The 26,567-nt window shown below is 35.1% G+C and overlaps 1 protein-coding gene across 1 annotated transcript in view; it reads left to right on the plus strand.

Moving 5' to 3' along the window:
* The first annotated feature begins 10,384 nt into the window (after positions 1–10,384).
* Positions 10,385–26,567, plus strand: part of LOC124369318 (proton-coupled amino acid transporter-like protein pathetic) — a 131,493-nt gene continuing 115,310 nt past the window's right edge. The window contains exon 1 of the mRNA XM_046827272.1: positions 10,385–10,583. Within this exon, the coding sequence (XP_046683228.1) occupies positions 10,467–10,583 (117 nt within the window). The 5' untranslated portion in view covers positions 10,385–10,466. The remainder of the gene's footprint in view (positions 10,584–26,567) is intronic.

Genomic DNA, 26,567 nt, shown 5'->3' on the forward strand with positions numbered 1-26,567 from the left:
CGAAATGGAAAAGCATCTAAATGGGTTAAATCATGAAAAGACACATTTTTGACAGTTAGTATGTTTTATAGTTTTACACACTTAGAGCAGACCGCAAGTCTCATAAACAATAATTATATCCTTGTAACTAGATAAATAAACTGAAAGTCGCCACTTTTAGAGTCTGTATATAATTATCAGACGATAATTTAACATTTATTTACGAGTCTGATGTTGGCGTTAAGTGTGTGAATCTATGAAAGATAGATATCTGAGAAAATATTATAATTTCATATGTTTAACCTTTTTGATGACCTCTCATTTCGATATCCACTATGACTAGTGCGGCTGACGGTCAATTTGTTGTTTACGGAAAATTTCTCTGTCGATTTCAAGAAACTTCTGGACTATAACACATTATTACAATCTAGGGTAAAATTAAACATCAAACAAGAGCGTTGTGATAAACACAAATCAGGAACCACAACAAACATTCTTGTGTTACACAACTCGATGCAGAATCTCTCAAATGTTCATTTAATAAAACAAACACAAATTAAAACTGATCTGCACTCAATAATTAGTTGTTGGTTATTGAGTGCAGTTTAATGGTTGGAGTACGAGTACAAGTTTAGTTCTTTCTACTTTCTTGAAATTATTTTCGATTCTAGACTTTCGACAAAAATGTTTAAAGTTAAAACTCCACATTGAGATTCGTATAAGAAGGGACATTCTACGAGATGTGTGAAAGGACATTCTCGTAAATGTGGGCCAAATTATTGGTTCTGAGACAATGTGCGTAAGGTAAAGCTGTTACCAAATCCACCAAACACATAATTAACAGCAAGAAGTATATTGGCATTGCAAGTTGATTTTCTAAAAGATGCTGTATTCTAGAAAGGGTCACACATCCATTCGCAATGTGTTTGTGCTGGACACATTTCCAAGTGTCCATTGCCACACAGGAATGGAGGAATGTGGCAATATCTGGTCTTTTCCAGTAGCGTATTCTGGCACCAGTGTTTCCAGGTCACATGGAGTTCGACGTCAGTAGACAAGAAACTATCTGTTTCTTTCCAGCGAAACGAACAATCCTTGATTGTACGGCATTTTGCTTAAGCTTTTGACACTTTCTGAGATTTGTAATAAATGCTTCTTCTAATCATTAAAAATGAAGCAGGTATATGGGTTTTGTCTTTTTCCATTTCATTATAGTGGCCATTTTAATAGTTTTATATAATGTTCAGTTTATCAAATTATTTCCTCCAAAAGTTTATATTTTATGTTACGTTGTATTAATTTGAAATTACTAATTGGTTTGCCGCCAAAGATTTTAAATATTATTATCCTATACAACTCCTCCACACAACTAACTCCCTGCAGGATATGTGTGCAAGACAAAATTTACAGTCGCATTGACTTGTTTTCTTTATTGAAGTACGGCTTACTGTACAAAGAACTGCTAATTACTGTATATATGTTTAAAGAAACCAGTAACTTACAAAAGACTTGTTTACACTATCGATAGTTTACAAAAGTTTTCAATGTGATAGCACAAGGTTCTAGATAGAATTGCTGCTTGTGTATCCTCCTAATAATATTATGAATGCGGAAGTGCCTTTGTTTGTTTGTTTTGCTTTCATGCGTAAACTATTCAACTGATTGTACTGACATTTTACAATGATTGTAATAGACATTCTTACGGTGCCTGGGATAGGCTTATTCTTATTTCGAAAATCTCTCTGGGCTACGCCCCACTGGTCTTTAAAGTAGCGGAAAATCCCATCTGGGTCTCTACAGGTGTGGAGTATTAATTAAATGACCATGTATAATGCAATTAACAAATCAATATTTGTTGATTGCATTATCAATTTGTTTACACTAATTATAGTAAGTACATTCTAATATTAGTAAATTACTACCATAGTAATAACTATTATTTATAAAGCCGTTTTAAATTTCAGCGATAAAGTACGTTTTCTACCTTAGAAAACGTCCTAAAACATAAGATAGTTTGAATTTGACACCGAAGACTCCCTTTGAAGCAATCGGCAAGAACTATGCTAGATAAAGGTTCGCTGGACTTTGCTTTTGAACTAATGTACCAATTCCAGCTCTAAATGTACTAAAATATTGTTCAGTTTATAAAGAAGCAAACACGTAGTGTCATTGTTAGTATAGTATTAGATCTAAGATACAATGTTACTATCTAACTTTTACTATAAATTTAAAGACTGATATAAAACCCATTTTAGTTCACTTTTGACAGAAGTGGGCTTCTCTGATCTGTGACATATATTTTCTTGATTGGGAAACAAGACAAAGTCAAGTATGGAATAAATCATACTGAGAACAAGTAAATTACAATAGCCATAACTATAAACGTTTTGGCGTATTTACTAGATCGTGACAACAAGGCAAACTCAACATTGGCGTCGGATATATAATTCACTGGGACTAGCAGTGGTCATACATGTGCAACACCTATTAAACTGCGTGCAAAGCGGTGGGGATCTAGTCTATCTTTTACTTAACATTTAAAGACTTTTATGAAACCTAAATTAGTTGTTTTTTTAAGTAGGCTCCTGAGAGCTGTGTATGTATGTACACTATATATTTCCTTGATCGGGGAAGAGGCAAAACCAGCTATGGAACAAAATTACTAAGATCGAAGTAAATTAAAATATACACTTTTTAACATATTTGATTGATCGTGGGAAGAAGGCAAACTGACCATTGGTATCACTCGAACCAGAGGTGCTCTCGCGTGCGAAGCCGTGGGGAACTGCTAGTTAATTTGTATATGTAACTCTGTTCTCAAAATTCGTCTAATCAAGATTATTAGAAAATTGCAAGATTACAAATAGCAAAACTGGAAACTTACAAAACGTCATATTAGTTCGAATGTCTCCTAATGATGATATTGCTCTACCAAGGAGTAGTACATAACAGATTTTAACTTAAAATTAAACTTTACCAGAATGTATATCTTAGTGTCTATTCTTAAATAAAATTATTTCTCTTCTCTTAATAAGTATTCTCAACGGGAATAATGGCTCGATTTTGCTTTTCTATCTGATATTAAATAGTAGTTAGGCCTACACGAGACTTGAAACGTACTTTAGCAAAGTACACTCATTCGTTCATAGTTTGTCCGAAGCCAACCCCAATTATACCTTCCAGCACTAAGATATCATCTAAAGTTAATTCAATTGCTAAGTTGTTCTACACATACGATTTATGTAGGTATCACAATGTAAGTTTTTGGTTGTTTGAGTATGGATTATAGCTGGGACATGTTAACTCGTAAATTACAATATTTATTCAGTACATAGTACAACAATATAATATTGTAAATTATTAGTTGGTTGATTGATGGTACAGGTGATAGCTCTGATATTGGCAACTGTAATCTTCATGCTCGGATTCACTCAATTTCATTGATCGTTAATCGTTCTAGTTTACACATAATGGTGACACCAAGTTTTGCGCCGCCACATACCTGTAGTATGTGTGTAATGGTGCAACATTCCTATACAGAAAAACACGATGATTCCATGTAACTGAACGTTTTTACGTTCAAACAACACTTATGGTACAAAAGACAGAACTGCAGCCTACGACAACGCACCACAATGAGTTATTCCGTTAAACCAATGTTTAGCGTGTTATTTATTATTAAACACTGCAACAGAACCTTGGAATTTCGTTAAATTTTAAAATCTAGTGCTATACTTTACTCATGACCGATACAGACTGTATTTTGATATACGAATGTATACATGTCCGACTCCCGTTATTGCTTGAACGATTAAAAAAAACTACTAAAAACTATTTCAACATGCACTAATTTCCGATAACGGGAAACAACGTAAAGATAATTTTACGACCAAGGGTTTGTCGACTGATAATGCCTCGTCCCGATCGCTAAAAGTGACAGCACAGTAAATCTTGTTCATAACCTCAACCAATAATAGACATTATACCCTCTCCTCCACACAGGTGGTCGGTCGTCACGGTTCATAGTTCCATGATATTTACGGCCTTTCAATGCCAGTACTGGTACTGGTACCGGTACTAACTGCGTTCTGTTCCTGTCTTAACAACGGGCTCGGATTATTATTGTTATTCTATTTCTGAATATATGTGAATGAAATTACGTGGCTTCCCCTACAAAAGTTTAATAAGAGTATACAACGAACATCAATTCGTTACAGTTTCCAAACAAAATTAATAGCAATATAGCTAAATTAAAGTCTTAGGGACTCCAGGGCCACATAAATTGTACAATGTACAAAATTTTGATTTCAATAAAATTGTATTGACTCTTTCTTTATTCAAGTTTGATTCGGAATAGCAGTTATTGATCCAAAGCTGGTTATAATTTGAATCAAGTAACTTACCCCGTATCAAATTAATGACTACTTGGTTGAGTGTTGATCATAGGTAAAAATAAAATTAAAAACTTTTAAAACAATATTCAAACCTTCAAACTCTCATGTCATTTATGAGATGTAGATTTGTACGCCAATGTTCTCTCAATATAACACAGCGTAGCATAAAAAAAACTCCTTTGAGACAATATCCAACTTATAAATTCCAAATAAGCTAACTTAAGCTCTAGCTTAAGAATTTATTTAAAAAATAAAAACGGTAACAAAAAATAAATAAAATAAAATGTTTTTAAATCTTCAAGCTACAAAGACTTCCCTTATCATAAAAACATATCTGTTGAGACAACATTCGTGTCATCAAACCAAATAACCAAAACTGTAGCTTAAAATTTGAGTTCGGAGTAAATACTAACTTTAAGCCATATCAACTAACTTCGCCACTGAAATCTCTCCTTGCGTCAAACTTAATTCCCAAATCACATCTATACAGTTTGGAAACCATCACCAACCCATTTATCGGACTGACGAATGTTGTTCGACCTTCTCCTACTCACTTCGCCACTGAAATCTCTCCTTGCGTCAAACTTAATTCCCAAAATACATCTATACAGTTTGGAAACCATCACCAACCCATTTATCGGACTGACGAATGTTGTTCGACCTTCTCCTACTCACTTCGCCACTGAAATCTCTCCTTGCGTCAAACTTAATTCCCAAAACACATCTATACAGTTTGGAAACCATCACCAACCCATTTATCGGACTGACGAATGTTGTTCGACCTTCTCCTACTCACTTCGCCACTGAAATCTCTCCTTGCGTCAAACTTAATTCCCAAAACACATCTATACAGTTTGGAAACCATCACCAACCCATTTATCGGACTGACGAATGTTGTTCGACCTTCTCCTACTCACTTCGCCACTGAAATCTCTCCTTGCGTCAAACTTAATTCCCAAAATACATCTATACAGTTTGGAAACCATCACCAACCCATTTATCGGACTGACGAATGTTGTTCGACCTTCTCCTACTCCGCCATAAAAAGGATGCATCTTTTATAAATCACTATGTTGTTCTTAGTGGACTTCTTCCAATGCCTCTAATCATCATTAAACCTTAACTCTGCTGAATTATTCGGGGATTCGACATCATACGTGATTTCTAAATGGATAGGCCTATTGGTGCTTTATTATCCCATGTAGCCAAGAGAAAAGACACTTATAAAGTTTAGATGCTCAGTATAAGATACATGCTTGTGGTAAATAGAATTAATTGGCGGATACATCATGAGGCAAGTGTACTTTTGTTGGCACAACATATTTCCACGTGATACCGTTCATTCAGTTCTCCTCTATTTATAGAACGGGCCGGTTCGCTCTGAGGGCGTCTATGTATTTGTGCCGACGCCGTGTGATGTCCAGTAATTGATGTGGTGCGCAGTTCGATGAGGAGAGGTGATATGTCAAGTGGCCATGTCCGTCCGTCCGTCTGACCCCTACGGGCACACAGCACAAGCGTGCGCGACAAGACGTAAAACATGCGCCACGGCCGCGCACCCGAGTTGTCGTCGTGGAATAGATCATAATCAAAACCAAAATAGATTACTATTCTTGTATCTGCGCATTTTCTCTTTGCTCTAACGAGGATTCTGTTCAAATTGACTGTGCACGTCACATGTGATGGGTGACTGACTAATCTGATACATTACAACATCTGCAGCTCTGCTGGTATTAATCCCTTCTTATAATTTAGGTCATATCCCTATTTACAAGTGTACGTGTGAGTGTGTTTGTGTATGTATATACAGGGTGATTCATGAAGTTCTCCCCCCACTTCTACAGCACATTGTACTAGTAAAAATAATGAAAAAATGTTATATAAACATAGGTCCGAAAACGCTTCGTTAGCGAGTTACAGCTAGCGAAAGATTTCGCCTGAATTCCTGGGTAAAGAGTAAAATAAAGCCATACTGAACTTTTGGAAAGGTTAATTAAGTAAGAAATACCGTGGATTCTTATGTATTTTTACCTGATAAAGCTAATAAAATAGGTTTCAGAACTGTACCTTTAGTAGTTTTTGAGGGATTCAGGGTTAAATGCAAAAAATTGGGGCACGAAACAATGTTTTTTTAAGTTTGATGTACAATAACTTTGTTAAATTGGTAATAAATACATAAAATCAACAAACATTAATTGTAGAGAATTTAATTCTGAGAAAATTGATATAATCAAAGTCTAAAATAAAACAGAAATACGTACCAAAAAATCGATTTTATTCAGTATAATACATTACTAGTTTTAAGCAAAATTAATCAGGTTGGGCCAACCGTACGCACCTTTTTATAATAGATGTTCGAAAATGAGGCCATCATTATCAATACATTTTGCAGCACGTTTGTGTATTGCTTTTGTTGCGTTTCTTAATTTTTCAGGACTTCCCTGTATCTGCACAGCCGAATCCATAATACGGGCAATTAATTCATCACGAGAATTCACTTTTGTCTTGTATACAATGTCTTTCATCCATCCCCAGATGCAATAATCCAATGGAGATAGATCTGGTGATCTTGGTGGCCAAGGGTGAGGCCCTCCACGACCAATCCAGTGTCCAGGAAATTGATGATTTAAGTAAGCAGAAACGGCACGTGAAAAGTGGGGAGGTGCTCCGTCATGCTGGAAGTACAAATTTTGTCTGAGATGTAAAGGAACATTCTCTAACAGCTGCGGCAACTCTTCTTGAAGGAAATGCAAACAGAACTCAGCATTTAGGCGTCCAGGTATTATGAAAGGTCCAATCAGCCGATTGTGCAAAAGGCCACACCAGACATTGACGCTAAATCGGTGTTGAAAGTTCTGTTCCACTACCTCATGTGGATTTTCTTCTGCCCATGAGTGTCCATTGTGCAAGTTATTGACACCATCCCGAGTGAATTGTGCCTCATCCGTAAACAAAATACGCTTGTAGAGTTGATTATTAATATTCAAAAAGTTGCAAAACTCCAAGCTAAGCGGACCATCCCCTAGCTGTAGATGTTGAACCTTTTGTTTATGAAGCGGATAAAATTTGTTTCGATTAAGTGACCTCCACACCGTTGACTGCGAAACTCCTATCCGCCTAGAAATACGTCGTGTACTTACACCTGGACTGCGATGAACAGCATTAATAACAATATCATCATCAAGTTGGACAGCTCGTTCATAATTGGTTCTAGTACTTGGTAGTGATCCTGTTTCCCGAAGAGTACGAAAAGTTCCTGAAATTGTTTTGGTATCTGGAATCCTCCTATTAGGGTAACGTAGTTCATATTCTTCTACAGCAGCTCTAGCATTACCATTACAGTAACCCAAAATAAAAACCATATCAGCGTATTCCTCTGATGTAAATAAGTAAGGCATTTTTTCGCTGAATAAACAATCGAATTATAACTCACAGAAAAATTGCATTTAATAACACGATTCACAGAACCCGATCTCCTGCTGTAGCTTGCAAAACACCACTAATACACAGTTCTAACGTAACAGTACAGAATACCATTGTTGATCAGCTGTTATTCGTGCGTTACCAACTTAGAAATTAATAAAACAAAAAACTGCATTTCGATGATTAGTAAACAATAATGGGAAAATGTTTGCTTCATTTATTTTCGAACATTTGATGTAAATTTTTATAAAAAAAAAAAAAATACAACGTAATAAAACATGATATTTTTATTTACAAACAAATTTATTTAACAGTTAATCTTGTTTTCTCAATTTATCTCATCATTAAGGAACAAACATTTTGTTTTTGTTTTATTTTAACTAAATACCGTACGGTATTTCTTTACAGCTAGTAATGTATTATACTGAATAAAATCGATTTTTTGGTACTTATTTCTGTTTTATTTTAGACTTTGATTATATCAATTTTCTCAGAATTAAATTCTCTACAATTAATGTTTGTTGATTTTATGTATTTATTACCAATTTAACAAAGTTATTGTACATCAAACTTAAAAAAAACATTGTTTCGTGACCCAATTTTTTGCATTTAACCTGAATCCCTCAAAAACTACTACAGGTACAGTTCTGAAACCTATTTTATTAGCTTTATCAGGTAAAAATACATAAGAATCCACGATATTTCTTACTTAATTAACCTTTCCAAAAGTTCAGTATGGCTTTATTTTACTCTTTACCCAGGAATTCAGGCGAAATCTTTCGCTAGCTGTAACTCGCTAACGAAGCGTTTTCGGACCTATGTTTATATAACATTTTTTCATTATTTTTACTAGTACAATGTGCTGTAGAAGTGGGGGGAGAACTTCATGAATCACCCCGTATGTATGTATATACACTATATAAATATGTATAAATCTTTATGGAATGTTTTCTTCTCCTTGGAGAAAATTTTTCCTGTAAATAAGAAGTCCGATTCGATCCTTCCATGGTTTCCGTATAAGATTATACTCATGTATTATTATTATTATTTTTACCGGGTTGATAAAAATTACCATGTCGAGGAGCAAGAGTATAAATTATTATCTATGTTCACACGATATACTATTATGACCTATCTACTTGTCAATGTTTAATGTAAAAAAATGTGGAAACCCTGAACATATAAACGCATGTTACTTTTATAATCTTGAGAACTGTAAGTAAAAGGTCATAACCTATCTGTTTATAAGGGATGGTTTTCCTTCGTCCCACCTGTTGGAATGAACAGAAGATTTAAACAAAAAATAGATATAGAGATATGATCTCGTATGACCGTCACTGATCCTAGGATTTCTGGACATTCAGCCGCCCACGTGAGAACGGCGCCCATTTGATAAAATCGACGAAATTTGAACTCTATTTCAGCCAGAAGGATAGAGTGCGGAGATACCATCTCTGATCTCAGGGGTTCAAAGACCGTCTTGCCGACTTGGTAGTGTTCCAGTTCCAGATACCGCTCATATAATATAATATTATATCGAGTCTGTAATCTGGAATTAAAGACTGAGCAGCCGTCATTTTCGCTAAGAACAGTTGTTCTTATAGCACTGGTCATATACTACATTAAAACATTAAGTGATACCAAGTGCTAAAATGGTAAAATATTCTATCCCGAATTAAGTTATCTTTTAATTTAAGTGTCAAGGCAATATTCACCGCTCCTTGCTAGTTCATGGACTGCTGCACATGGAAAATGAAACTGGAGAATTTTAAGTCAGTTTGAAAAAGTCTTAAATAGAACTATTCAAACATTTGTCTCCAATTTTAAAATATGCATGCCTAGTGAAGTCACTGTAGGATCTCAATATATTTAAAATATCCGTTTAGGGGTTTAAAATTCCATTTGAAATTGTTTCTAACTATTCCGATTTTTGTATCTTACGATTGCTAATCTCAATCATCTCTAGTTTAGTTTTGAACAGAGCTTAGGTCCATATCCTACTTTATATTTTGAGCTTGAATAAAAAGAACACATATAGAAGTCTAGTTTATGCAAATATTTTTATTTTTGCCTTTCCAAAGGATGGCTTGTATAAATAGGAGGGGGCGTTTCTGTTTAGGCATTTTCAGTTTTAGGGCAATCCCTCCTCAAGAACACATTTGAATACAGTAAGACTACGGTACCTATCCTTTAAGGTCTCCTTGGGCTCACTGACAAATAGACATTTTATGCTGTTTGCCTTTTTAAACCGCTCAAACAATAACAGGAAGCGGACATGCTATACATTCTTATACCCAAATAAAGTCTGATTGATCATGAGTAAAGTATAGTAATAGATTTTACTATTTAATGAAATTTCAAGGTTCTGTTGCAGTGTTCAATAATAAAACTACATCTTCAATTGTTGCTTTAAAACATTGAAAGTGAGATTAGTCTCCCCATTGAAAAGAGGAGTGTTCCTACTATTTATTAGCGAAAGCTGTGCGACTCCGATCGATTATTTTCGGTAATCGAGACAAGAATAGCGGCGACTGAGGTAGCGACCGTGCCACCCCCTCCCCAGCCGGCACTCGCTCCTCGCGCCTTGCCCTACAGTCTTCACTCTTCATTCAGTAGCGATTGTCGCGCCGCGCTGTACGAACGGACCGGAGAAGCGGATGTGCTCACGGCATGATCAGTTACAAGAACGTACCTACAAAGTCGGAGATGCAGTCTGACGATTCCCTGGACCTCATAGACGAGAGTAAGCTGAAGATCGTCTTCACTCACTCGGAACAAGATCCAACTGTGAGTGCTACAGAATACATCCTTAGTGATATCAACAGTTTCCAGGAGATAACAGCGTGCCTTTGCGGTCTAGAATTCTGGAAAATTAAAACAATGTCAAGATGGACGTTAAGAACTTTTACTTAACTGTCATAAGTATTCAAATTACAACACGGAGTAGTTTAGTTAACATAAAATACACTAACATATTCTATATTTAAATCGTATAAACGAATTCAAGCTCTCCCTGCAAACTCAACTGGAAATTTGTTTTCATAAAATTAACTGTACACTGTAAGGCAAAGTAAATTCAAATTAACAATGTTTTACATAACTAAAGCTGTTTCAAGATTTTTAACCAATATTTTTATAATTAAAGTGATTATGCATCATTACAAATTAAAGTTAATATTTCCTATATATTTAGGATAATTATTATGTACTCAAAGTTGATGAGTAACGATGATTGTCTTCTTCAGTTTATGCCTTACTCAACACTTTCAGGCTTAGTCTGTTCATGCACGTTAATAATCAATTCTTATTATTTACAATTAACTACGCCTTTTCACAAAACAAGAATACGTTTTTCCGCTATTTCGAATGGCAATAAACTTCGTTATTAACCTCCGAGTATCATAAACCTATCCAATTAAATCACTCAGAGGACGTGAAACACTTAGACATACTGCCTGACCAGGAACGTACCAAGGAGGGCGATGTGGGGGTTTCATTTTGAAAGTACTTTTCTGCCTTAATCTAAAAAAAAACTAATATTATAGTAAAACCCGTTAGAATCCTGATTTAAGACCCCTACACCACCGACTCACAGAGTCTTAAAATTAAGTTGTGTAGATATACTCATGGACAAATTTGAATTGTCAAAAAACGACGTACAAATATATTAATGTATGTATTTCATATCCCTTTCTTATAACAAATTTCAAAATAAAAATATAAATTGAGTTCTTAATTGATATTTCTGATATAATAAATGGGTATCAATTTACAATAACGTGACCATGGAAAGGTATGTTCATTTTTTTTCCTGAAAACAATAGTGAAGAAAAAATTTGTCGACAACGAAAATCAAAGGAGTTACGATTTTTTGAAATCCTCTGAAAACTCTGTTTTTGACAGTACCTCTGGCAATTTTACTGAAATGATGCTGACTAGTACGTTAATCCTGTCAACGATGCCTGCCCGCTGCGCACTGCTTGCTCTTTTAGAAAAAAAATTAACTCGAGCTTGCAAAAGTCGAATCCCAGATCACGTGATGCCCCTGCTCCTTAACCCTCCAAGTGTTGTTCGTCAAAATTCGTCGGTTATTTTCCATCCTTAACGCAATAATGCCCGAAAGGCATCAATATAATACAATAATATACTTTCCCCCCAGTTTATATGCACCTGTGATAATAATACTTGGCTATAAATGCCCAACCCATGAAAAAAGTCCATTTTCCATGGTCACGCTATTGTAAATAAATACCAATAAATGTAATAAAATCTAGACAGAAATATACTGTATCTATATAATTTTCAAATATCAGTTATTTTATTCGCGTTAACTAAACAGTTATTAATGTTGAAGTAAATATACATTAAGTTATGTACAAATTTCTGATCTGACCTTGGTACGAATACTTAAAAGAGATAAAGGTAACACTTTGCAGTGAGTTTTTATTGCGCCACGTTATGTTTCTGACAAAAAGAGATCAGTCTCGCAATTAAGTTTGCTTCTCGCCTGCAACAGTGTTCGAATTTAACAGCATAGCCAACACATTCTCACTTAGTTACAAAATTGAGTAAGTTATAAAAATGTTCAGTAAGTTACCAAAATTACACATATTATTGGGATTTGTGGTGATGAAACGATAGCAGCAACTAATCCTACAGTTGTGAGATTGTGTAACACCTGATGTGTGATGGTCTATAAATGTAATTAAAGAGGCACTCGTGTTTGATTTGGCCTGAGGTGGGCACTGCGCCTCACCGACCAAACAAACAAACCTGAAGAACTTATCATACAAACATTGTCATATAACGTTCCCTTCGGTTCTACTCTCAATACAGTCTCTGCTGGACTATAAAAGCCGGATTCAAATACAAAGTGTAAAAATAGTTCAATCGGTTTATGTTGGTTTTGAAAAAGTTAAATTTGTAGTCCTTTCTTTATATGCCTTCTCTGAGGGCAGGGAAAATTGATCATACCACTCCACTAGTGAATATATGTATTGAAGGTGATTATTTAAACCTATTTTATAACCAAGCTCACGGAAATAAAAAAGGATGTTAATTTTTTCAGTATGTGTATGAATATCCCACACCCATGTGTTCCGATTTTTTTGGAATTATATGTTTTTATTGGTTTAGACGTGAGAAAAATAAAAATTATCAATGAAATATATCTTAAGGAAGTGACATATTTGAAATAAAATAATTTTTAATTAAACTTTATAAGTGTATATAGGTTATATAACATTCTCTTTTGCCACCTTTCATTTGCGTACTGTAAAAATTTATATCCACATATAAGCCGTTTTCCAGTAAGCATGGTTTCAAGATATTCTAGTTCCTACTTTAAGTGCCTACGATTCCTCATGTAGTCATAAAATAAGTGTGTCTTCAAGAAAGGACTGTGATAACTAAACTTTAAAAAAGTTGTAAAACTAACTGAACCGAAACCCGATTGCACAATTTTGTTAAACCGTTAAGAAATAGTAAATTTACATTATCTTACGAAAAATAAACTTTTGTCACAGTTAAAAACAAATTGCTGTAATATACAAAATAACTTGAATATGAATATTTCGTCTCAAACTTAAATACTATTACGAACAAACTTTTGGCTCTTAACAATGGTTTGAAAAATCAATTAGTCTAGTAAGTACGTCACGTCAATCAAATCTCTAAAATGTTTCCAAACATGTATCAAAAGTGAATTTATTGATAGTAACAGATGCTCGTTATCGTCATTTACTGATAAGAATAGTTAAACCGCTTTGATTCTTTATCAGCTCTAACTACAAAATAAACAGTGCTTTATTACAGTAATGATGACTGTATTGGTGATGTTAGTAGTTATAATAGTTCACTTTACAGGCTGGATACACATTATTATTGACAGTGGAGGTCACGAAAATGTTATATGTTATATAAAAAATCTATTTTTGTGTTCTGTTATTACTCAATATATCAATATTGAATATTAAGAGAATATAAAACAGATTTAATTCAAGAAATATTATTTTTGTGTCACTTAGTTTTAATTAATGTATTAAACTAAAACACAATTTATTTAACGCCAAATTCTAATCTTAAAGATAATTATGAAACTTGATTTGTTTATATATAACTATACTTTTAGAATTTACTTTCTCTGTTGTATCAATTCCTGTATGCATGTTAAACCGTGGTTTTAAAAGCACTTAGTTATTTTTCTGGGTTTAAATTTTATAAGGTAAAGCATTATAAATTTGTTAAGGTGGTTGCATAGTTGTTTTAAAACACTCAATAGTTCATTAGCTAGAATATACAATATTAAAATTGACTTTGAATACGCATCGTGTGTGAAGGCTATTGCAAGCACATAATTATGTAAGATCGTTAATGTTTTTAAAAGCACCATAAACATGTGTACGTATTAATTATAATAATTAGTAGGCCTACTATGCATTTAAATACAGCACTAAAGAGTTCGACAGCGTTGTATAGGTTGAAGTAATCAAACAATCTTGCCTTTATTAATTTTCACCACATTAAAAAGATTTTCAGATTTCAAAATGTTGCATTTGGATAACTAAGAAATGGGTCGATAACTGCATAGTGCAGGCAGTGTCAGTGGTCAGGTGGGAGGGAGAGGGACTACGGCAACTCGGAGCGGCGAGCAGGCAGATCCGAGGGTTGCGGCAGTCTCGGGAGGGCACAAAGACAAAGCTCAGTAGGGGAGCCCTATTATTGCAGCTCCCCAGGGGTTGAAGGGAGGGCTGTGCAAAATTGAATTTAAGAGCCTGTAGAATTTCGTCATCCCTTTTGTTTCACTGCACTTTTCCATTGTGATTGCGTAATGTTTGCAGTGATGAACGGTACACTCTTTGAGCGATTGAAGTTGAAGAGTCGGGGTTCTAATAAAAAGTTTTATTTGTTACACATAACGCATATTGTCAATTGTTTTAGTTAGGTTTTGTTAACTATAGAAGAACGCATTTTCCAATATAACATTTTTTTATACTGTAACCAATGATTACATAGTATAAAACCTTTTATACTATGTAATCATTGACTGTAACACGCGTGTTGTAACAAAACGTTATCAACGCGTTAATCAATTAAATATATACTGATGGATAATATTATAAACAACGAAATATTTCCCTTTCTGATTATAGTTGCTTTAAGATGAAAATATCGAATTCTGATATTTGAATAAGTTGATTTAAGTTAGTAGGGTCATGCCACATGATTGGGTTTTCGAGCTAACTATTTGAGTTAGAAAGATTTGGTCGTTTTTTTGGGTGTTATATATGCGTATTAGATATATATTTGAAAATGAGACCCATAAATTCCCATAACTCCCGCAATTCTAAGAATAAGGATAAGGTTAAAATGTATTTAGTTTAATATTGTTCTTATGGGGCTAGAATCAATATGAAAGGCAGTATAGCCGGCTTATCGACGAATCAATAACCAATTTGATCACACAGAAAAAACATTGTTTTGCTTGGTTTAAATACTGACGGCCTGTTAAAGAAGTCACATTTATCGTTATTGGGTCATCGGTATAAGCAAGTGGGTGTGTATCATTGGCAGTTTTAATTTAACACCTGTTGTATGAAGATAACGAGATAACCATTAACGAAGTGGAAATGTTTAAAGATTTAATTATGTTACCAAAGTTTCGACTGAAAATTTAGATGAGTCTTATTTAGTTTTGCGTCCCAAGGCCCAAGTTTTTGATGGGTACTATGTTCACAGTTTTATCATATTATGCTCATACTTTTGTATTCAGGAAAGTCCTCCTTTTGAGGAGGCCAGTTGATGATGGTTTGGAATTTGATACCACTTTTGAATTATATTTCACATTGAATAATTAAGCTTTGAGATTAAATTGATTGGAATGTTTGGTTTTGGATTCCATTTTGAATTTAAATTTACTTCGGATAATTTGATCATATCGTTATTTATTTTGGAGTTCGGACCTGTAATCCATTTTTGCATCTTTGCGAAAACATTAAATGGGTGTAAAGTGACATTTTGCGTGGAGTTAAAAGCGGTCATTATGTCGTATGATCATCGTACCGAGTATGTCGGTAATTATGTTGAATTTTTTAGAAAATCATGTTTCAGAGAATTCAGTTTATATTATCAAGAATCGAAGGATGTATTAATTGATACTTTTAGTATATACACTCGACAAGAAATCGAGGATTAAGTACAAAAATAATTTTAATTGTTGCCTTTTCACATTAATTTGCATTTTCAAATCTTTTTTTACTAGAGTTTATAATTGTTCAAAATTTAAAACTTAATTTGATTTTATTTGAAATTTTAAGACAGCAGTTTCTATTATAAGATTTTTTATCTATATTATGATAAAAATATCATAACATTGATATTGGTATATTTTGTTGATGGAGACCCCCACCTCATGTTGACGCTCTTACTTTTGTTTAGTAAACAAATTTCTTAAAATATGCCAAAACAGTCTACCCTTAATACCCTTTCAACATTTTTACCCAATCAACTTCTTGCTTAGGTACATTTACAAATTAAAGTTTGGATTCTGCAAAATGAATACTTGTATTCACAATTCATACTAAAATTAATTCTAATAACAATAATGTGAAAAGTACGTTTAACCACTTTTTACAATTTAAAATGTATTTTTTAGGTTTTTAAATACATTTTCTCAGTACGGTTTGTAGCACATTTCGAGTCTTCATATTCGAACAATTCCTTCAATATTTCGATTAAGATTAAACAACTTTCTCTTTGTCAGACAGCGGATGTTTAGCCTATTAAGTCCCATTTTGCTTGTCAGTTTATGGAATAAACTGGTAGCAGTAAGCAAATATTGTTGAAAACCTTGTTAAGCTCTTTTAATAAACGATGTGAAAATATCAACTAGTAATATCTACGAACAGGCAAGGACTCCAACACCAAATGAATGATTTTTATTTGCCAATTAAATGTACAACATTGCAATCATAAGATACTTTAAAATGGAAACAAATCGTAAACTTAGAGAGATTAACTTGCAACAAAAAAACACCATAAGGAAAAGCATTATTCTTGGGAATTGAGCCCACATGAGCTATGTATGACGCTTCTACATGTGTGAAGTGTGCTTCACATATTTAGGAAATAAATTCTGTCACTTGACAAATCATTTCTTATTGGCTTATCCTCTAACTGGATATTTCGTCAATTAATGTTGACATTTAGTCGCCAATGATATCACGCTGAAAAGTCAACAGATAACAGTATATAACACGAACTTGGCAGATTACCTCTTGTTGGTTTGTTGTTTAACCCAGACAACCACACAGGATATCTCGTCAATTAATGTTGACAATTTGTCGCCAACAGCTTGGTATCAACCAAGCTGAACAATTAACAGACAACAGTTGATGACACAAATTTTTCAAATTACCTCTCTTTACTCCGTAGATTACTTGGAACGGACATCGGTTATTTCAGCAATTAATGTTGACATGACATCATTACTGATACCACGCTAACAATTTAGCAGATAAAAGTTGATAAACAAATATTGCTAATTATTGCTATTTACCTTGCATTATATCCTTGCATGGATATCGGAAATCTCATCTTTTAAAATCTAAATTCCGATATCACTGATACCACGCTGACAAGTTAACAAATAACAGTTGATTCCACGAACTTGACAGATCATCTCTTGTTGGCTTGTGGTTTAACCTTGCTACCGACACAGATTATCTCGGCAAATAATGTTGACATTTTTTAGTTACTGATAACATGCTGAAAAGTTAACGGATAATAAGTTGATAACAAGAAGTTGACGGATTACCTCTTGTTGGCTTGTGGTTTAACCTTGCTACCGACACAGATTATCTCGGCAATTAATGTTGACATTGTTTAGTTACTGATAACATGCTGACAAGTTAACGGATAACAATTGATAACACGGAGTTGACGGATCACCTCTTGTTGGATTGTTTAAACCTGGCAACGATACCGCATATCTCGTCAATTAATAATGACATTTTGTAGTTTTTGATAACACGCTGACAAGTTAACGGATAACAGTTGATAACAAAAATGTTGCAAGTTCCCTCTATGTATTTACCTCGTAGTATATTCGTGCACGGACATCGGATATCTCGTCAATTAGAGTCGACATTTTGACGTTACTGATACCACGCTGACAAGTTAACAGATAACAGTTTACAGAATGACGGTAACAGATCACATACTGTTGGCTCGTAGTCTGACTTTGGTGCTGACATCGGATATGTCGGCAATTAAGGCCGAGTGTTGTTACATATACCACCTCGGCATTTTAACTGGGGTCAGCCGATACCATTGACTTTATAGTTTATACCTATCGTTGTGGTAGCCCTTTCTACTTAAATGTTTCTAATTGTCTTTTTAATATATTGGATATTATGATTAAAACTAATTTAAATAAATGTAATAATTTTGTTGTGTGGAACATCACAAGCTAACCAACACAATAATATAATCCCAAATCTGAAATTAACTATGTATCTATTGTATATTAGCCTACAAAAATATTTTGTTTTACATAATTTTCAATGCAAAATTACTTTTCTTATAGTTTTTGAAAGGTGAATATAAAATTTTAATTTATTTGCATTTGTCAAGTTATGTTCCCCCTATGTACAATACTCGTATTATTTTGAAGTGTATACCGAACATTATTGAGATTTATACTTCAACTAGCAGCTAGAAATTAATAAACTATTTACACTTTATATAAATAGGGGGAGTTTTACACCAGTCTTAGTATCGACACAACCTAGTTATAACACCATCTTCAGGCAGAACATAATCAATTGACTCTTTAAGTCTCATATATTTAAAATCAATCATGTTAGTAAGAAATAATAAATACACATGTGGTTGCACAAATACTTTTTAGTGGACCTAAACAGTGGAATAATCCGATTTCGGCGTGACCATTTTACTGTTTGTATTAGTAAAAGTGTATTGTGTTGACGTGATAACTTCTAACGAAATATAGTTTGCAAACCTGAATTATGTCTTCACTCTCAGCAGTTTCCTCTCCTGTTCCATATAATATTCAGACCTTTCATGATTCATCAACTTAAATATTCCTCTCTTTCTCTCCCCTGGCCCACACTTTATCACTGATTATTGCCTTTAAAATAGAAATAACCTTAAGGATTTGTATTTATTTTAAATTTTCAAGGTTTTTATATTATTATTTTTAAAATGTTGCCTATTCGTCAGGAGAGTTGCTGCACTAATAACTACAGTGTTATACTTGTCATATATAGAAATGAGTTGTCTAGTAAATTTTACGCGGAGAACGAACCATGGAGATTGCGGTCTTAACGATATTACTAGCAGCAAACATTCAGCTTCTAACGCCAAATTCCATCTATTCACCCTCTAAGGGTGCCTTGGGTACCTTCCCATTCTGTCATTCAAGAGTAACTGTGGCGTCATGTGACAAAGAAAGCCTCTCAAACAATTCTCTAAATCCGATCTATGCACCATAGGGCAGAGGAGATCACTATCTTTAATTCCAAGGATCATTCAGCTTCAGTTAATCTCAAGATAATACTCGTACATTAATGACTCGACTTTGTATCTCTCCTTCAAATATTTTAGTAAAGAACATTAAGAAAATAATTCGTTATAATTGAACAGTGAGATATTAATAATGGTTTCTAGAGTGATGCAAAACTTTCTTTATCGTCCACTTGTATTTACAGTCAGCTGTTATCGCCCCTTGATAATGCTAATTGCCCGGAGCGGTCGCTCGGCTTCGTCCGTTTTCCAACTTTATATATCGTACATATAACACTCATTGTGAGACAGACGGTGGCAACACATTTATATATCGTGCACATAACACTCATTGTGAGACAGACGGTGGCAATACATTTATATATCGTACAAATAATACCCATTGTGAGACAGACGGTGGCAACACATTTATATATCGTACATATAACACTCATTGTGAGACAGACGGTGACACCTTTATATATCGTACACATAACACTCATTGTGAGACAGACGGTGGCAACACATGTATATATCGTACACATAACACTCATTGTGAGACAGACGGTGGCAACACATTTATATATCGTACATATAACACTCATTGTGAGACAGACGGTGACAACACCTTTATATATCGTACATATAACACTCATTGTGAGACAGACGGTGACAACACCTTTATATATCGTACACATAACACTCATTGTGAGACAGACGGTGGCAACACATTTATGTATATATCGTACATATAACACTCATTGTGAGACAGACGGTGACAACACCTTTATATATCGTACACATAAAACTCATTGTGAGACAGACGGTGGCAACACCTTTATATATCGTACACATAACACTCATTGTGAGACAGGCGGTGGCAACACATTTTACATGTTGCAATGTGGGCTTTACAAGTAAACTCATGTTTCCGAGCGAAAAAAACTATGAAAGATCGGAACTTTTTATATCTTTTCACGAAAAACAACGTTTACCTTCTTCTGTATATTACTTGTACATCCGAGATGTAGTTCAGTTGCAGTGGTATACGGTTGCTTACTTCCCGGAAAGATAACGTAAAAAACGAAGGAAGGGTGCAAAGACTTCAGAGATACATAACAGAGATGTTGTGTAGAAGTGCCAGTACAGTGTAAGAGAGTTTATGATACACCAATAACTGGGTAATGTTAGAATTAGCTATCGAAAAGAGCCACCTGGAAACAAAACATTTCATGTTTAAGTGAAGTATACGACTTTTGTTAGCTGCGAAACATAGTTATTATTGTTTTAGACATGAAAAATCCATAACAGCAGTAAAGTAATTTTAGCTATTGTAACCATGTAGTTACCATTAGGTATAGCAACTAACATTGTTCAAATAAAGAGTTTCTGATTCTGATTCCGTGGCGGGAAATTTATGAGGTTAGGACAAACCTAGTGGTTGGAGATAAAGAAGTTCACCGCAGGAAACCCTCAGGCGCGAGATAGAACACGGCACGATCGGAAGTTGCTGTACTAAACCCCAATCATGTATTCCAACTTTGTGTATATTAGTGATGGCAGTGACAACAGTAGGACAATTGCAGTAAATAGCGCCAGCTCACGAGCTTGCTTAGTGAAGTGTGTTTTTCCAGCTGCACTGTCCAGGTAAATTAGTCAGATCAAAGATGTCACCCTTAGATGAATATTTGTGTATCCTAAATTCCGGCTCCTGTGCAGTGGCGTTACATCGGCGTAATATTTTGGGTTGTATCGGGCTCGAAGAATGTGACTGAGAACATTCACTTGTAACGAAGGCTCTTTGGTTCTCAGCAACTTTTGACAATTTTGCCCTCTTCCTTCCTCGCCTTCCGCATTATGCTTGGAGTTTTGTGCTTGGAGTAGTAACAATAGGAAAGTTGAGATCGCTTGCTCACTTTGGTCGTGCTTTCGTTTGGTGATGGCTACTCAAAGAGGGGTTTTCCCTCAGCATAGTGCGTGAAGTTTACTAACGCCCCCTCTCTATATCTGCCTTTCATAAAAAAAAAACTCTCTTTTCTTTTGGGGTCTTTTTTCCTTTTTTTCTGATTTGATGCATGGCTGGTTTGATGCTTACCGTGATGCATGAAACTTGTACAAGCCAACATCTCAGGTTCGTTACAGCAGTTTTCTCTTCTGAGAGTTGAAGAACGTTGTGATTAGAATGCTCTAAATACACAAACTGTTTACCAATATCTGCAGCGATAGTGTGGTTTCAGAGTACGTCTCCTTTCTACGAACTATGTTTTGGGTATTAAAATTTCCATTCATGAGCGAAAGACAAAAGAAATAATCTTCGTTTTAAATTTATATTCTATGCGGGTACGTATGAACCATGCAGACGTCAATAGATAATGAAGCCTGCAACTGGTAAAACCGAAGGAAATGGAAGATCTTCGCAACAAACACTGGAAACTTTAACATTTCCAAAGGACTTACACATTTATTGTTTAACTTTTAATTGACCGTTGTTATCAATATTTCAAGTCTAATTCTTTGGCTTTCATATTAAAGAATTACGTTTCTTAAAAAGATGTTTTTGATTCGTACATTTACCACGATTATTGATTAAAAGCTATGTTCTAATAAATTTCCTAATAGTACCTTATGTGTTACAATGCTCTCGATGTCGAAGGAGAGACAGCTAGCTGTCTCTCGATGTCGAAGGAGAGACAGCTAGCTGTCTTGCGCTATTGGTAACGAGTCAAGCCAAGACGTTTACCCCGACCTTGGCACAATCAAGTTCATGGCATCGCTCAGCTGTTGTCAATAAACATTACCACTTGATCGACTCCGTTCTACTTTCAGTGCCGTTCACTACATTTGTGGACCATGGGTATGTAAAATATTTTGGTGCAGAAAACATTGCAATTAAACATTTTTATTATATTCCAAAATAAAAAGTCTAAAAGTTTATAAATGTGATTTTTAAAGTATAGCGAATACTTAGCATAATTAACAAGAGTTATAATAAAATGTGTTATAAATATTAACACATAACAATATTGACGTCTTTTTCACGTCACACTCTAGTGTACTTTCGACAACAGTTAAGAACACTACAGATTACTGCTTAACAAGTGGAGTTCCAATAATCCGTACAGTATGTATTCCATTGATGATCGCCATTTTAAAACTAAATTCGCAAATAAAATCACTTTAATTTTTTTTAATAATTGATTCCATGATATAGTATTGGAAACTAGGGATTGCGGTTGGACACGTAGGTTCACACTCACACTCTCTCTCACACACACGCACACACACGCAGACCTCACAGATTAGGACCGGTCGTGTTTCCGCTATGTTAGTCACCTAGTGCATTTTCTCGATCAAATCCAGATTTTTGTTATTTTTAATTTATTCTAAAGTGATTATTTTGTATAGATAGTTAACATCATAAGGAGAAACATTATACCATACAACGTATAAACTGAAATTATTATTACATAGTATGCTTAATTGAGTCTAAGATGTTCCTGAATAACCCGGTCAGTTACACTAGGTGACTGTCTTGTGGGACAGAAAAGAACCCATCCACAACCCACATCCCTCTGCGCTCCTGGGTGTGGGATGCGTGCGTTCGAGGATACTACTTGGCCAATCACCCGATATTACTAATTGATAAAACTATAATTATATTATTAAATAATCTGGAACACTTTGGATAGATATAGTTGCATCCTGTGTGTAGATGGTTTACTAACATTTTACAATAGTTTTAGATTATATGCAAAATGGTTGAAAAGCTTAATTACAGACGAGTACGGCAGAAGCGTAAATGAAGTAATTGGAAAAGTTCGAATTCAATTCTGTCAAAAATATAATTTCGTTACAGCATTGGAATAACAAGAATATGGCTGTATGAGCGTAGTAGATGAATGCAGTTTAACTTAAGAATATTTATGGGAGAACTTTACGTCATCGCTGAGATAGTACAGGTGTTCAGGAAATTCAAACAACTCTCTTTGCAAATATTGACGTCTTTCTCACATCACACTCTAGTGTGTTTTAGACAACAGTTTAGAAGATTAGAGATTGCTGCTTTAACAACTTTATACTACTGCTTTCGTAGAAAATATTGACATTTTTCTCATTACCTTCAGGTAACAGAGCTTTAGAAGATTAGTGAATTACTAATTAACTCTAAATACTCACATATTTCTCACATCATAATCTAGAATTCCATAAAACAACTTTTCAGTGGGGTTACGAGATTGATGATTGTCTACACATTGTACAATAATGCACTAGAGAACAGGGAAGACTCTTAATTCCACAGATTAACTAACTAAATAACCCACTTCAAAACATATGTATATAATATGATATTAAGATCATATCGTATTAAGACTATAGCACTGTTGCCTTCAACTCATCTATATAAGCTAATTTAATTTATTGGCAGTTTCGGTTTAATATCGGATGACTGAAGATCGATGTTGAAATAATTTATATGTAATACAATATTTTGATACGGTAGGATTTGGAAAACTTAAGCATGGCGCACACTGTAGACGCGCCGCGCCGCGCCGAACCGCGCCGCCTTTTGGAAATTAATTCCGGCTTAATAGTTTGCATGTGTTCAAATGGGAGTGCGCACACTAGAGCGCGGCCGCGCCGCGCAGCCGCGTCCGCCGCGGAATAATTCCGCTGCCAGAACTCTTGGGAGAAGTCGAGCGGAATTTGTTCCGCTGGGGCGGCGCGGCGCGGCGCGGGCGCGTCTACAGTGTGCGTAGGCAAGCGGAACCGTTTCTTAGCCGCGGTTACCTTCGGGTGTCTTCGTACTATACCTCGGCCATCGTCGGTGAGGTATAGCAGTCGACGTAAAAATCTAACATTTCCAGAATAATTCATGATGCAAAGCTAGAGGCCATTTCTGGGTCATATAACACCGCTCATTCATTTCTACGCTCAGATCCTACACCCACAGCACTAGTTCCTTTTCAGACTACCCAATATATGCCGCAACTACCAACTCCTATTGGTCAGATGGGACAAATACCCAGGGGCACAAGAGGGGACGGTTTGCTGTTTCACCTGATGGATCCAGTAACTGTCCATACACCTCAAACTCAGCAGGGTTCAAGTGATACAACATCATATGATAAAACTTATTGTAATATGTAGGAAGTACTGTATGCATTAATTTGTGTGTTATTTTTGAAACTATGCTTTCTTACAGATAAAATACATTACATTTTTGAAACAAATAGCCCTATTCCTTATTAAAAAAGCCCTGACCAGCGATACATTGTTTAAATAATAATTTATTGCTGAAAACACATTTGATGTTATGTTTTCTAACCGAAGAAGAAAAAAAAATTAATGAGTAAATTGTGGTTTTCAGAAAATATTAAAAATTTACAAAACATTATTTGCATATATATTTAATAAAAACGACTTTATTGTAAGTTTATCCATATTTTTGTATTTAATAAAGACTTAGTTAATAACTTACCTTAAACAAACCGCAAGCCTTTCTTCAGGTGAAACTGGTCTTGTTTGTACTGGTCTAAAATATGTGTCTTGTTTTTTCAATGAAAGGCCTAAGCATGTTCAATAGCTCATAAAACTTTTCGGGGGACATTCTAAAATATTGGAAAAATTTACGTTTGTCCTTTAATAAATCGGGGAAAAGGTGGTGAAATTCCCCGTATTTTTTTCCTTTTCTCATTTATAGGATGAAACCCACATTGTTTTTTGTCTCTTCTCCTCCTCTGATTGAAGAAGACAAAATAAAAACAGATCTTCATCTTCAGAGCTGCTCATCGTGTAAATTATTAAACAAAAACGACACAACATAACCATACGACTGCACACTAATGATAGCACTGCAGCTGTGGTGAGGGAAGGAGTTCGGCGCGCCCAGCGCGCCCAGTATGTGCGACGCTCAGCGGAATTTTCCAAAAGGCGGCGCGGTTCGGCGCGGCGCCTTTTGGAAATAATTCCGGCTTAATAGTTTGCATGTGTTCAAATGGGAGTGCGCACACTAGAGCGCGCCGCGCCGCGCAGCCGCGTCCGCCGCGGAATAATTCCGCTGCCAGAACTCTTGGGAGAAGTCGAGCGGAATTTGTTCCGCTGGGGCGGCGCGGCGCGGCGCGGCGCGCGTCTACAGTGTGCGTAGGCAGCGGAACCGTTTTCTTAGCCGCGGTTACCTTCGGGTGTCTTCGTACTTCGGGCCATCGTCGTGAGGTATAGCAGTCGACGTAAAAATCTAACATTTCCAGAATAATTCATGATGCAAAGCTAGAGGCCATTTCTGGGTCATTATAAACACCGCTCATTCATTTCTACGCTCAGATCATACACCACAGCACTAGTTCTTTTCAAACTACCACAATATATGCCGCAACTACCAACTCCTATTGGGTCAGATGGGACAATACCCAGGGGCACAAGAGGGACGGTTTGCTGTTTCACCTGATGGATCCAGTAAACTGTCCATACACCTCAAACTCAGCCAGGGTCAAGTGATACAAACATTCACATGGATAAAACTTATTGTAATATGTAGGAAGTACTGTATGCATAATTTGTGTGTTATTTTTGAAACTATGCTTTCTTACAGATAAAAAATACATTACATTTTTGAAACAAATAGCCTATTCCTTATTAAAAAAGCCCTGACCAGCGATACATTGTTAAATAATAATTTATTGCTGAAAACACATTTGATGTTATGTTTTCTAACGAAGATGAAAAAAAAATTAATGAGTAAAATTGTGGTTTCAGAAAATATTAAAATTTACAAAACATTATTTGCATATATTTAATAAAAACGACTTTATTGTAAGTTTATCCATATTTTGTATTTAATAAAGACTTAGTTAATAACTTACCTTAAACAAACCGCAAGCCTTTCTTCAGGTGAAAACTGGTCTTGTTTGTACTGGTCTAAATATGTGTCTTGTTTTTCAATGGAAAGGCCTAAGCATGTTCAATAGCTCATAAAAACTTTTCGGGGGACATTCTAAAAATATTGGAAAAATTTACGTTTGTCCTTTAATAAATCGGGGAAAAGGTGGTTGAAATTCCCGTATTTTTTTCCTTTTTCTCATTTATAGGATGAACACATTGTTTTTTTGTCTCTTCTCCTCCTCTGATTGAAGAAGACAACATAAAAAACAGATCTTCATCTTCAGAGCTGCTCATCGTGTAAAATTATTAAACAAAACGACACAACATACCATACGACTGCACACTAATTGATAGCACTGCAGCTGTGGT

Source organism: Homalodisca vitripennis, chromosome 1 (assembly GCF_021130785.1).
Source record: "Homalodisca vitripennis isolate AUS2020 chromosome 1, UT_GWSS_2.1, whole genome shotgun sequence".
Lineage (NCBI taxonomy): Eukaryota > Metazoa > Arthropoda > Insecta > Hemiptera > Cicadellidae > Homalodisca > Homalodisca vitripennis.